Source organism: Periplaneta americana, chromosome 3, assembly GCF_040183065.1.
Source record: "Periplaneta americana isolate PAMFEO1 chromosome 3, P.americana_PAMFEO1_priV1, whole genome shotgun sequence".
NCBI lineage: Eukaryota > Metazoa > Arthropoda > Insecta > Blattodea > Blattidae > Periplaneta > Periplaneta americana.
The window spans coordinates 172787416-172802802 of record NC_091119.1 but is presented as its reverse complement, the minus strand read 5'-3'; the positions used below and the strand labels follow the sequence as shown (position 1 = coordinate 172802802).

The following is a 15387-nucleotide window of genomic DNA, read 5'->3' as shown; positions in this document are numbered from 1 at the left end:
GGCGAATCCATATGTATATACATCCCAGTTACTTTATGGTGACAGCTCGTCGACGCGAGAGAGGAGAAGGTTCGACTGTGGGAGGGAGACCGACCCGAGACGGAGCGAATGGAGGGAGGGAAATACAGTCATATTAGAAATGAAGTCTCACGTTGCAGCGTCTGCATAATTTTGAGCTCCTGTCACTGTGTTCACTTCATACTCCGGAACAATAGTCACTAATAAACACTAAAGAAGTAAACTAACATGGAAATACAATGAGCAGCAGTTCGGAACAATAATAAACACTAAATAAGTAAAGTAACATGGAAATATAATGAGCAACAGTTCGGAGCAATAGCCACTAATAAACACTAAAATAGTAAACTAATGGAAATACAATGAGCAGGAGTTCGGAACAATAATAAACATTGAAGAAGTAAAGTAATGGAAATACAATGAGCAGGAGTTCGGAACAATAATAAACACTAAAGAAGTAAACTAATGTGGAAATACAATGAGCAGCAGTTCGGAACAATAGTCACTAATAAACACTAATGTGGAAATACACTGAACAGCAATCGAATCACTATATTTAACAGTTAATCACTAATTAACAATGAAATATACTCATGCGGAAATATCGGTAATGTTCATCAGTGCTTCACTGTAAGATGGAGCGGCCTTCTTCTCTGTACTTCTTTATTTTCCTCAAATACTGCAAACTTTTGGCCCTAATGCTGTGATGCTCGACCAGAATTTGGCGATTATTTTTTGTTTGTTTGTTTTTTTTTTTCAATGAAATCCTAATTTCAAAATAACTTTCCTCAAAATCGAGATACCTCCCTGAAATTCGACAGTCTTTCAATTTCAATAATATATATATATATATATTTTTTTTAAAGTGTGGGCCGTTATTTCTGTGAAATATAGAACTCGTGCTTTGGTTCGTCTTATGACAGTTTCATTAAGGTTGTCCACAGTTGATTTTGGCGCCGATTATCAATGTCTTTAGTCTCCCTTATTATTTGGCTAACACAGATCTCAGACACAGCGGTAAACTCTGCTACAAGTTTTCCAACATTTGTTACGTTTTTTGTTCCGACGCTATCTTCATAAAGCGCTACACGTTGCTCACGACTTCTCGCGATTGCGAATGCAATACCCGACCTTCCAGTTTACTTCTAACAGGCAGAATTTTCACAAACAGAAAATAGCAGTGAATCTAGACAATAAATACTACACACTAAACAATACAAAACAGAAGCACTACAACTATTTAAGTAACTAAATGAAATGTACATGACAAACACACTAAATTGCAATATACAAGATAGTGGTGGTGTAGTAAGTCCTTAGCGCGACTGTACGCCCACACTAACGCACCCGAGATGTGACCGCTAGCGCAGCCAGGGGAAGACTAAAAGGAACACCCCTTCGAACAAACAGTGAACTCGCCCAAACCACTGCGTCGCCAGGCCAGAGCTGTCACCATAAAGTAACTGGCCTGTACATACATTTGAACCGTAAGTAATGACATTAATTTCAAGGGATTTTTTTTTGTCAAACAAAAATGTTTAATATAATTTTACTCGTTTATGCTCCCTTTTCGAGAGAAAAATTGTTTCATATATGCTCCCATTTCGAGAGAAAAATTGTTTTATATGAAACATTTCGTAGCGCACTTTGTGAAAGCTATTGAATTAATTCTCAATATCCTCAGTCAATTCAAAAGAACAGTGACGATAATAAATATTTGAAGGAATTTTAGTTTTGTCTTTTAATTCTACAAAAATTTCATCTAAACAAATGTAACTTTTCGTTCAGAAAAGGAATTTTAAAATTTTACATTTGTTCGGATGAAATTTCTCCATATTTAAAGGACAAAACTAACAATACTTAATCATTTATTATCATAACACACTGCTACCTTAAATTGACCAAGCATATTGGGAATCCAATCAATGTCTCTCCCAAAACACGCTATGAAATTATTCACATAAAACAATTTTTTTCTCGAAAAAGAAGCAAAAACGGGCAAAATTATATTAACCTTTTTAGTTTGAAATACCTCAGAGAACCCCCTAAAATTAACGACACTATTTACAGTTCACACTGTGTATATATTATATAATCTACCTGGAAGAGTTTAATATAATCCATAAGTGAGTTGCAATACAACTTTTTTATGTTGCTGTTCTGCTATGCTTTGGCATGGAGGTGAAAGAAGACGCTTGCACAACATTTGCGTAACTGTGGTCGGTCCCAGGTATCTGTAGAATAGAAAAACGAAATAAGACCTCTGCGCAAGTGGTATGTGGGAGGGCTAGGGCCAATGACCGCTCAAGGGGAGGCATTGGTTGAACGAAGCTACCAATCGCTTGCAGGAAAGGGATCATTTTTATCTGAACTCTCTACTACGAGCATCTTACCCCTTAGAGGCCTCAAGCTGATGCTGCCCGCAATACATTGAGGCACAGATAAGACTCCACCCCCCATATACGTCAAGTCACTCTACAGATTCCTGGAACGGACCATAACTGTAGGAAGTTAATACAAGCTTTGTATTACCTAGATGTAGGTCTAGGCATTGCATACAGATGGATAAATAATATTTACCTCATATTCTCATTTGCTTATATACAGAATGTCGGTTAATTTTTAATTGTCTGTGACTCAAGGACAGCTCTTTGCTTGTCCCCATAATAGTCCACTGTTTTAAATAATGCATTATTATTATTATTATTATTATTATCATCAGTAGTAATAGGCCTAATAGTAGTTACAGGCTTATTCCATTCATTAGATACACTTAAATTTTACAGCAAATTCTGTACACCTATGGTAAAGGACACTGTGTCACATACTATAGAATTTTACAGAACAGTTAAATAGCTTATTATTACGCCTAACTTTGCACCATCCAAAAGAGCGCGAAAAACAAAATAGAAGTACACCAACACCCCAATTTTGCAATACATATATAGAGTGACCTGGTGTCTGGTGTCAGGAAGTCAAAGGGAGGTCTGAAAAAAGAACTAAGGAAGAGACTAGTGAAGTGCTTTGTGCGGAGTGTGGCGTTGTATGGGGCAGAAACATGGGCATTATCATGAAGTAAAGAGAAGCGACTAGAAGCACTTGAAATGTGAATATAGAGAAGAATGGAACGTGTGAAATGGACAGACAGGATAAGAAATGAAGCTGCGTTGGAAAGAGTGGGTGAAGAAGAAATGATGCTGAAACTGATCAGAAAGAGGAAAAGGAATTGGTTGGGTCACTGGCTGAGATTAAACTGCCTACTGAAGAATGCACTGGAAGGAATGGTGAACAGGAGAAGAGTTCGGGGCAGAAGAAAATATCAGATGATAGGCGACATTAAGTTATATGGATCATATGCGGAGATAGAGGAAAGCAAAAAATTGGAAAGATTTGAGAAAGCTGGGTTTGCAGTGAAAGACCTGCCTTTGTACAAAACACTATGAATGAAAATGAACGACCGGTTTATTTATTTATATTAATTCGTGTAAAGGCATTATTAGTAACGTATGAATTTTCTCAAATTAATATCATATCACGTTCTTTTGTTATTTCTTTTCAGTAGGTTATTTTGACTACACTGAAATTGATGATAGTGAGATAGTATTTGGCGAGATAAGTCCACGTATTCGTCATGTGATTACCTGATATTCGCCTTACAGTTGCGGAAAACCTCGTAAAAACCAAATTAGGTAATCAGTTCAAGTGGGATTCCAACCCATGCCCAAACACATCCTCGGATCAGTAGGTAGACGCTATACCGCCATAGCTATACCAGTTGGTCGTTTACTTAGAGAAGTTACTGTGATGCTGAGAACTAAATCTTTATCTAGATATTATTAGTATTCGTCACACTTAGCACCTAGAATTAATTTATTCGCAAATTATACAAAACAAAGCTGTCTACCGATACAAAATTTCGTAAAGAACTCCTTGCGAACAATTATTAGGTAACAAATGCTTCATCCCACTCTTCATCTGAAGAAGTTGATCCAGATACTATTTCTACACCCTGTATAGGCGTTTCCATTAATTCTAACGGAAGGGATATTCACAACTAAACCAGTTACTAAGCCTCAGACCAAAAATGCCATAAATTTCGGAGCATCTTTAAAAAAGTTCTTCTTTTGAAATATCACAAAGGCCGAGCTTTCTCAGAATCACGAATGGGGAAACTTCTGAATGCCTGGCTGAGTACAATAGATTACTTGCTGAAGATGTGATACGGGCGAAGAGTACAGGCCACTGCGTCAATACACACAACAAGATAACGTGGGCAGCGGAAGTAAGACATTTCTTACAAAATGTCTCATTTCCTTCATCTCAATTACTGCATTAATTTCATAATAAATGTACGAAGGCATGTAGATGTAAAACATAATAATAATAATAATAATAATAATAATAATAATAATGATAATAATAATAATGACGACGAAAGCCTAATATCTAACCTTAAAGATGGAATATTAAGAAATGCTACAGTTTGAAAAGAAGAAATTGAAATAGTCAATGAATTTAAATACTTGAGGTCAATTTCAGAAGCTGATGAGAAGACTGTAGCTGAAACGGAATAAAATAAAAAATAGTAAGCGAGGAAAGAATACAAAAGCTATGTTGAACTCAATTTTTGGAGTAGGTCGATTTTAATTAAAACAAAAACCCTCATTTATACGTATTTGGTACATAGTGTTATGTTATATAGGGTAGAATCTTGGACATTGCACAAAATACACTAAATAGTATATTACGATACAATGTTGGGAAGTGCTTTTACAAAATCTGGGAAAAGTTTGAAAAACGAGCACAGAGGTTTTTCAATTTCTGAGATTTTGTAATGCACTTCACAAACGTGTATTGTATAGTATTTTTTGCACGACAGTATATTATTAAAAATATTGATATACAGGACTTACATACGGGCTATTCCATATGAAATCAATCAGTAAAAACCCTCGCATTTTTTTAATACTCTAATTTTTTTCCCTATTTATACAAGGTGCTAAGGACAGTGCATTTCAAAAAATATACTATCGAAAATCAAACGGTTTTCATATTATTGAGCGACAAATTTAGCGTATTTTATAAAAACAAGCCTTTTTCAGCGCTCAGAACTCTGGAACCATTTACTGCAGAACATTGAACGGGAGCTCATTTTGAAGCTGACAATTGGTAGGTTATGATAAGAAGTAACCCTCATTTTCATTGTATACAGACAGACAGATAATATGATTTTAATTACTTTTAGGTCTTTTGCCAATTTGTAAAAATGTAAAAAATATTGAGAACAAACCTTGCATTATTAAGAGGGATTCGGCATTATTTGCTTAGTGGCTCGGCATTAAGTTTCCAGGATATTAAATAAATTATTTTCACACGCCTAGACTTGAACGGCGCAGTACCGCACGGACTGGCCGAGAGATGAAGATAAGCGAGCGTTGGGCGTCATTTTACTCCTGTGTTTATGAAAACTTGTGATAAAGCTAGGCCAGCTATGCGCTACCAGACGAAACATCACATGTTTGTCTCCTGGCCTTGCTTGTCTCGGCTAGGTCCCGTCTCACAGTCAGCTGGTTACTTCACGCGCGTACTATTTATTTTCTTTATTTGATATTTTCAATAATTTCTTATCAACGGTGCACCAGTAAAAAAAAAATGTGTTTATTTGTATTTTCAATGCGAAATCTAACCATATATTTTAAAAATATTTGTTCGTGGTCAAAGGCGTCTTAATGAAGAAAAATATAAATTTCTCCATTTCCATAAAAAGTAAGGAAAACTGTTTACATGCCAATATAAACTTTAATTTCTCCGCATCAAAATAAACCATGATTTTGATCATTGGATGAAAGAGTTTCGGAGCCACAACAGTTTAAAGTTACAAATTTTATGAAAATACGATACATTTAAATATTTTTAATTTAAACACTGAAGTTCTGATGCCTCAAACTTCGCACAAAGCACTGTATCACAGTTGTCAACGGACAGAAAAAGTTTCATTGTATTTAAAAATTGTAAGGTCAATTTTTTCTATATTTCGGTCGATTTGAGATGAAATAGCCCATACGTTAGACTATGAATAACTGACAATCTCAGCAAGAAGTTTGTCATAGGTGCCGGTAGATGGCAGAAGTAGTATCAATTACAACCCTAGAGCAGTTACTTGTAATATTTCAACACACTTATCTAGGTTGGCAACTCTGAATTCAGTAAAATCAACTTCCAATATTTCGCTGTAACGATGTAAAAACACACTATCGTGTAAAAACAAAATTTTGGACTTGTGGCGGAGAGCAGCGAGGAAATCAAGGGAAAAAATTAGAGACATTAAAATTGTTTGCACACGTGAAGAATGGAAGAATACAGAAGATGATAATGAAGTTGACTGTCGAAAGGATGAGTAACAGAGACTTTCATTTCAGCAATTCTAAATTACGTAGAATGAATCAATGAAAAGACGATCAAAGTTTTAAGATATGCCAGATGGCTTGCAGGCTACTTCTTTCTTACCTTGGGGTGCTCCTTTATGGGCACTAGCACCTTCACAGCAACACGGATAGGTTTCTCCCGGTAGATGTCAACATATTTACTCTCCTTCGGCAGCGGTTTCCCACTAGCCTGCACCCGGGCTACTTCTCGTGTCACCTCTGAAACAAGACAATTACATGACAATCAATACTCATTAGACATCAAACAGAATACAGTACCGGTATCATAATCATAGTTCCTGCAGGGGTTGAATGGTTTAGACCCTGGGCCTCTAGGTCGTTAAAATGTAATTTTAAGTGCCCAAAATAGGCTTAAAAGTGTAGGAAATAGTCTCTAAAGAATTGAAAATAGGCTCTAACAAAAAATAAGGTTTTCTTTAAAAACAAATTCCAAATCATCAGGAATTCACTTCTAAAATTTAATAATTTTAAATGCTTATACACTGTTAACACCACTACTACTAAAAGTACAAGAACAACATATATCTAACTAGTTATAGGCTACATAAACTAAACAATTAAATGTGAAAAATAAGTTTTAGACATAAATTCAGTACACAAACAAGTCAAATATAATCCATTTTTACCAAGCCTTGTCCGTTAATGTCCATAATTAGCTTCGCAATACGTTACTAATACTTTTTTTTTTTCAAAAATTTCAAGTAAAAAGCAATGCAGTCTGTCACTCAACACAAATTTGTATACTGAACATGAACGCTGCACATCCACTGAAGTAACAGGAGCGTATTTCAATTTTGACACTAGTTGGACAGGAATGTTACATGGTAAATTCGTGTTCTTCCCTGCTAGGATATATGAAGCAGTACTTAGGTCCTTCAATTCTATATTTATCTGCAGAACTTGCTCCAGTTTATCCCATACTTTATTTCCAACAGAACCAGGAACATATTTAAAATGTAAAATACAAAATTTGGAAATAAGAATCGGTGTTTTGACCTATTAGAGATAAAACATACTTAATAGATCAAAATAGGCTTTGTCGTCAAAATAGACATTTTTAGGTCCTATTGAAATACAAATTTTAAGCATAGATTTATATGAAACGTGTACTTGCAAGTTTTTATGAACTTATCTTTTAAGGATTAAAATACCTTTTTAAATAAAATCCGAAGTCTACTCATCATTCTCGAAATAGCATTTGGTCGGCGTGGAATGATTGCGTAACTATGAATAACATACATCATTGAAATAAATAACATTATAAATGTTTAAATGAGACAAAAAGACAAAATAGAACAGTATCTTAATTATCAAAATGTTCTGGTTCTATTATATATCACCTATGATTATATAAATAGAAGAAAAAAAAAACAATTCTCAAATAAATTTGCATTTCTAAGAAACATAAAACATACGTTAGTATATTTTTACTTGAGATTGCACACTTGACCTTAAACATATGAAAAGAGAATTCCTAGCCTTTTAATAAGGGCCTAGAAATTAAATAAAGACTGGGGAACAGATTATTATATACTGAAAGGTAGAGATGTTTCAAATAGGCTACTCCATTGTTTATACATATAAAGTTTTGGCCCTCGGTTGTATAATTCTTCAGCTAAATTACACCCTAACATGTAACCCACTAACATATAACATTAAAATTAGAAACATGATAATGTCTTTAATTTGATTAAATAAATTTATAGTCTATGTGTATGAATTAATCAGCCTATATTATATTTGTATTCTATAATTTTGGAATATATATATTTTCATAAATTGTCCTACTTTATTCAAGTACGATATTATTCTTCTCTATGTTAATTTTGTCTTATATAATTTTATTCCAGTTGTAATTTTAATTCCTATTTTATTTTATTTTCTATATTCCTCTTATATTAATACATATGATATAATTTCATTGTAGCTGTAATTTTAATTTTACTTCCTATTTTATTTTATTTTATATATTCTCTTATAGACCTATTAATAATATATCTGAAATGCGACCGAACACAAGCGCTGCTCATTCGGTCCTCAAATTTTGTTAATATTACTATATCTTCTTTTTATATTGATTGTATTATTTTACTTCTATTTCTATTGTTGTAATTATATTCTGTATATAACAATTTGTCAAACTACATAAAAGTTCAGTCAGGTATAAAGAACTGTGGCGATTCAAGTCTGCTTGACTTTCGGGACTTCAATCGCAAGCAGTCTTTACGTCAACGCGACGTAATAAAACATTGTCGTGCAGGTTTTCGGCTTTGCGGGCGCTGTTAGTCTTGCTTTCTCGATCGCTGTTCATCTCTAATATCTACTATATCCAATACTCCTTTTCATGCGTCTCAAGGCCTTCAGCGCAACGACGGTTTTCCGTCCTCATATCCTCTACGGTTACAAAACCGCCTTGCTAGAACACATTGCATTCCTTGAAATTGATGTGAACCCACGAGCGGATATTTTACAGCAGCGGTTTTAAAAACGCAACAGGCTCAATATATATATATATATATATATATATATTTAGCTGAGTGCCAATTGCTCAATATTATGAAACATGTCATAATATGTTAATGTGCGTGCGCAAGAGCTGCAAAACAACAGCCTACCTCCATCATGTAAAACAGTGTTGGAAATTATTTACGAAAGTAATATGCGATTTTCGACATACGACAGTATTTTACTGATGTGCGATATAAACATTTAAGTTAATGTATATTTTATGTTCCATACGAGTAAAAGCTGGTTAGGTTCTTTCTTTTTCACCTGTCTGTTTTATGACATGCAATTACGTATAGCCTATTAATCCATTATGTACACTTTTCCTTTTCCATTGTTCCACAGGTCACCTTCCGATATATCACGGATAAAGCCAGCCAGACCTATGACGCGGAGATAAGGTTACTAAACAGTTTCGTAATCACGATTTTACACTAATGTATTTGCCGATGTAATTATCACCACAAGGAAATCAATACCAGCCCTTCGTCGCCGTTATTAAAGTCTTCATTGTCACATTAATTCGTATAGGCCTAATGATGTCCATTATCTTCAGATCACTGCTCCAGGACGCATTCTTTCAACAAATTCGTCAAGATACAATATGCAACTCAAATCACAAGCTGTGGTTATAAAATATTATTAGGATTTGATTTTTTGGTATTAACGACATACGCGAAATACGTTAAAACTTAATTTATGATTGGAATATGCAAATCCCTTAATGGCAGTCCAAAATTAAGTGAAATATATCCGGGAATTTTCCCGAAATTTATAGTAATCAAAGAAATTACTTCATGAAATTACTGGAGCTTAATGACAGCTGCAAGCAGTATGGGATGAATTAATGAAAATAAGACGAAGACCATGGTCATAGTAAGAAAAATAAAGAAAGTAAACTTGAGAATTCTAAATGAGACAGTAGAGCAAGTGGACAGCTACTTGGGGTGTAAGCAGTAACATCAACTGCTGCCAGCATGTCAAAAGGAGAATAGCAATGGCCAAGGATGCTTTTAATAGAAAAAGGGGCATCTTTTGCGGATCTCTAGTGAAGTGCTTTATGTGTGGAGTGTGGCATTATATGGGGCAGAAACATGGACATTAAGACGAAGTGAAGAAGCTAATAGAAGCATTTTAAATGTGGATATGGGGAAGAATGGAACATGTGAAATGGCCAGACAGAATAAGAAATGAAGCTGTGTTGGAAAGAATGGGTGAATAAATAATGGTGCTGAAACTGATTAGGAAGAAGAAAAGGAATTGGTTGGGTCAATGGCTGAGAAGAAACTCCCTACTGAAGGATGTACTGGAAGGAACGGTGAACAGAAGAGTTCGGGGCAGAAGAAGATACCAGATGACAGACAACATTAAGATGTATAGATCATATGAGACAAAGAGGAAGGCAGAAACTAGGAAAGACTGGAGAATACTGGGTTTGTAGTGAAAGACTTGCCCTTGGGTAAAACACTACGAATGAATAAAATACGAACATTTTCAACAAAAATCAGGTTTTATGGAGAATTTGCACGAAAAATTACTTCCTTCCAAATATAACGTGAAAATTTCTTCGTTATAAAATAAATAAATATTGTAATATGTAGCTAGTGGGCGACGTATAGAATGGAGGGAGAAAGGAATTGGTCAGCCTACCCCATTATCTCCTGACCTAGTTGCCTCATAAGTGGTTCCTTCTTGGTATGACTTGTCTTCGGACAGTTGACTAAACAACATATAGGCCTATTTGATCGTTCAACAATACATGCGAGTGACATCTTACGATGAAAGAGTAATGGAACGGAGAAAAATTATCTCCGGCGCCGGGATTTGAACCCGGGTTTTCAGCTCTACGTGCTGATGCTTTATCCACTAAGCCACACCGGATAAAACTCCGACGCCGGTTAGAATCGTCTCAGATTAAGCTCCAACTCTTGGGTGACATCTTAGTTTCAGGGGCTGCTTCCAGGGAGCAGTGCAAGTAAACAACGATTATTTCGCTTTCCAACAACAATTTTTCGTGTGATCAAGAAGGTACCCCCTCTCAGTAGAATGAAATTGAATCATGAATTTAATCAATGATGCAAGCAATTTTTTGTTAGTTTCAAAGGATTGTTTCAGTACTACTGAAAATGTTATTTTATTATTTTTTTTAAGTTTCTTTAAGATGCGAAATATTTTTCTTTTTCAATAAATATTAACCGAAATTAAACCATTTTAAACAGAGTAAAATAATCGACAGTAATCTCACTAGAGGTTTTGATTTATCTAGAGAAAATCAAAACTCGAGTGGGATTTAATTGACTATTACACGATTAGAAGAAAGTATATAAAGATTAGAAGTAACGAAGTACTCCAATACAATAAAATATTAATTGGCTTACGAAAATACAACTGTCTTCAAATGTATTATTGTACCATCTCAACATTACGCTAGATGGCAGTAATGTTTTATGATTATGTTTTCTTGTTACCGGTATCAGTTGTGCCGACTATGGAATCATCATTGAACTCTGTGGACTGTTACTAGTCAAGAAGGCTTTGTTGATTCAGTTTCATTTTTATTAAAACATTTGCATTCCACTTCAATCATCCGGATCCCAGTAATCAACGTCACTTGACAGATGATTTTCAATAAATCTTAGTATTAAACAATCTCTGATACGTGACTATCCATAATATCATATAGCAGAAGCTATAACAAACATAACCTAAATAATATAAACAAGTGTTAGAAAAGTTTTAATTGGGGATGATGAAATAAAAAATAAACATGAATAATTTTAAAAGAAACAATTACTGAAAGTAACCTACAATTGTCAAATTTGAATGTTTTAGTGGTTGGTGGTTCAGTTGATGTTATATTGGACGTGTGCGTAAAAGAAGTGAACTCGTTGATGTACATGGTGTATCCCTCAACTTATTCAGAATATCCGAATGGTGATCTTCATATATGACCAGTGATCTTTATTAATTCTTGTTCTTGAATGCCAATGCGAGTCATATTTTAAAGTGCTGTGCATCGACTGGAGTGGTTTTGTAATTTTATGTTTTTTTTTTTTTTTTTGACGTCCAGACCAGTGCAGTTTGAAATGTTAGCAAAAAAAAAAAAAAAAGAAACAAATGCTAGGGTAGTGATAAAATTAAACAAATGCTAGGGACGCGATAAATTAAACAAATGCTAGGGACGCGATAAAATTGTGCGATAAGCAGCCATAATTGGTTGAAAGACGTCCTTTCGTACCGTTTTATTGGTCGAAAGTAGTGTGACGTAATAAAAGTGCAATAGTCACCATAAAATCACACCCCCAGTTAGTAGGAGTCCGATGGAAAATGTTCTTACGAAAGTCTGTACATTCGTACATTCTACTGGGCTAGCGGAGGCAGATCTGTGCAGGTCTGCTACAAAGGCAACGTTACATGCCATCAAGATCCGTCACACTAGAGTTGCTTCTCGACTAATAATAAGACTGACCACAATGTCATAGATAAGCCCCTTGGTTTGTCAGTACTCACCTACAGTTTAATTACGTGGTCACAACATTTTCCGCATTATCACGACAGGTGACGTTACCTTTTGAAGTAATACACGCCTTACAATAAAGCAACAGCCAACCAAATTCGATCCGCAGTATCACACACTTCCTCTCCCAGCCATGTGATTGATGCGCGTTGGTTCTGCGCACATTTTTTACTAAGTTGTCCGATTTTTCGTAACAAACTCTACGGCAACTGACACTTCATCTCAAAAAGACAAATCTGTACACATTGTACCGATGTATGTTCTTCCTTGCGTATGCACAACTACATTCATTTCTACTTAAATTAATTTTTTCTACGATAGTGCGTAAGGTTGCTTTCTACCCACTGTTATCAGTGCGTAAAGTGAGCCTTTAAAATACTAGTGCCTAAAAAGTATTCACTTTACGCACTGCAAAAGAAAATGCAATTCTCATTAAATCAGAAATTAATGCATTACCTCGATCTTTCATGACTTAACACATATACGTAGCAAATTTAACATTTATATTTAGAATTATTCTGAAGTTACATATGTAGAATTCATTGAAACATGATGTAGCATTCAACTTTTCCTAACCGCATTGTTCAATATGGCCGGTTTGGACGGCCATTAAATCATGATCATGAATAAAACAGGCTGTCATTCCATGGATACTTACTTCTTAATAGTTTTGAGTTTAGACGGCCGTGAAATGATCTTATGAGCTCTCCAACTTCAAATATTTAATGTAAATTTGTGCTATCGTAGAAAAAAAAAAACATTGTATGATGCACATTCATAAAGCTATCTTTTTGGTCTTCGTGTGTTTGTGAAACTCGTCTTCGTCTCGTTTCATAAACTTGAAACTTGTACCAAAAAGAGAGTCTTTACGAACTAGTATAATAAACAACTATCATTGATTAACATGATTAATGAAAATAAATTTAACAATAAACCACCGGCGTGGCTCAGTCGGTTAAGGCCTTGCCTGCCGGTCTGAAGTTGCGTTCGGGCGCGGGTTCGATCCCCGCTTGGGCTGATTATCTGGTTGGGTTTTTTCCGAGGTTTTCCCCCAACCGTAATGTGAATGCAAGGTAATCTATGGCGAATCCTCGGTCTCATCTCGCCAAATATCATCTCGCTATCACCAGTCTCATCGACGCTAAATAACCTTGTAGTTGATACAGCGTCGTTAAATAACCAACTAAAATTAAAAAAAGTAACAGTAAAGATTTGTTATGAGATTAACTGACATTTGAAGTACTTCTCGCCCATGTAGATTTACAGATCGAATAAATAACCTCACCAGTTGGAAGCGTCGTTGAATAGCATACTAATGCTGGGTTGCAAGAAACCTGTTCCATAAATTGCTATTCTCTCGTTAAGTAACGGACCTTTAAACTATTCCAGTCTTTAAAGTATAGGTCGTTGCAAATGTGATATTTAACGATCTGTTAGCTATTCCATCTTTAAACGGAAAAAATTCAAAACGACAGAGCCATCATAGCCGGCGCAAATAATTCGCTTATTATACGTGCATGTCGCTATGGTAATATTGTGTTTTTGGACAGTCATTGGTTCGGTACATCTCATTCAAGTGTCCACTAGGGCTTTGAATTTTCATATGGCTACAGTCTATGCACCAATAACGTTGGGAAAATTGCAAATTGAGAAGAAATCCTGTTTTACTGTTTGTACAGAATTTTCTTGAGGCATAGTAATGTATTGTTCTCTCATTCTTGCAATGCAGTCACACATCTTATTATTCTACAAACTGTAGATTTATAAACATGAATATGATCCACTATCACATTCTCAAACGCTCCTATTGCGTAATAGCGCAAGGCAATTTACTGCGTGCGATTTGTTTTCCAATATAATGCCCTATTTCATGCAAGAGAGCCATGAATGTGTCTTTCGATAATCTATGTAAATCTAACCTTAAAATCAATATTATCGTATTCTTCTAGAGGATTCGATCTGTCTCTCAGTATTCTTGGTCTTGGTAGATGTTGTACCATATCAAACATAACCTCTACGTCAAACGATTCTATAATAGTAATAAAATTGTTTTATTCACAGAACTTTTCCTATACACACATGAATCTCGAGTTCACTGTGACATGTATATTACATTTCACTTCTGACTTCTAATGATAACATATCCACGAAATTACTTAATACTGCCAGATACAAAAACAAGAAATATACGTACAATATGACGGCTAACGATTAGTTAACAGTTTATAGCTCCGATTTTCGACCTATAGTTTACAGAGTGCTTTAACGAACCAATAGCTTTAAAGGTCGTTCTTGCAACGCTTACTGACGTTAAATGAACAATTATAGGACCAATAGTGTTTAACGAACCTACAAATGCTTTCTTGCAACCCAGCATTAGTGCAGTAACAATTTTCATACGTATTTGCTTATCCCTCCAAATAATTACAACTTAATTATTGCATTTGCGGACGAAGAGCGAAATAAAATTTCAATTAGCAGTGAATAAAGAAATATCAATCTGACAAGAGTTTTATAACGCAACAATGAACTATGTAGCACAAATATCTTACTTCAAAGTCCACTAAGATTTCATTAATTTGAAAGTTATGTCTTCTTATGAAGAATGTGATTTGTCAAATATTCAGATATCCGTTCCACTAAATAACAAAAATGACTGTAATTCAATTTCATAAATGAACTTATCTGAGAAGTCATATTTCTAACTCAAGCTGCACATTCCTGCAATTGTCTGAATGCCGGAGCAAAGGAGAAGGAGAGGAAATTCAATCACAGTTTCCGGTATGCCTTGAATGACGTCTCCAGGAAATCACCTCATTCCCTTTGTGTTCGCATCTCACAAGGAGCACCCTGTATGGACGGGGGGAAAAAGGAAACAAGGAGTACTAGAGATAAAAGATG

General features: G+C 35.1%; 1 protein-coding gene across 3 annotated transcripts in view; it reads right to left on the bottom strand.

Annotated features, from left to right (window-relative positions):
* The window catches only part of LOC138696838 (KH domain-containing, RNA-binding, signal transduction-associated protein 2-like), a 638287-nt gene that overhangs the window by 171086 nt on the left and 451814 nt on the right, over window positions 1-15387 (bottom strand). For all 3 annotated transcript variants that reach the window (XR_011331474.1, XM_069822283.1, XM_069822284.1), the window contains exon 2: window positions 6526-6662. Coding sequence is in view for 2 of the 3 variants with exons in the window: in XM_069822283.1 (XP_069678384.1) it covers window positions 6526-6662 (137 nt within the window). In the remaining variant the exon portion in view is untranslated. The remainder of the gene's footprint in view (window positions 1-6525; window positions 6663-15387) is intronic.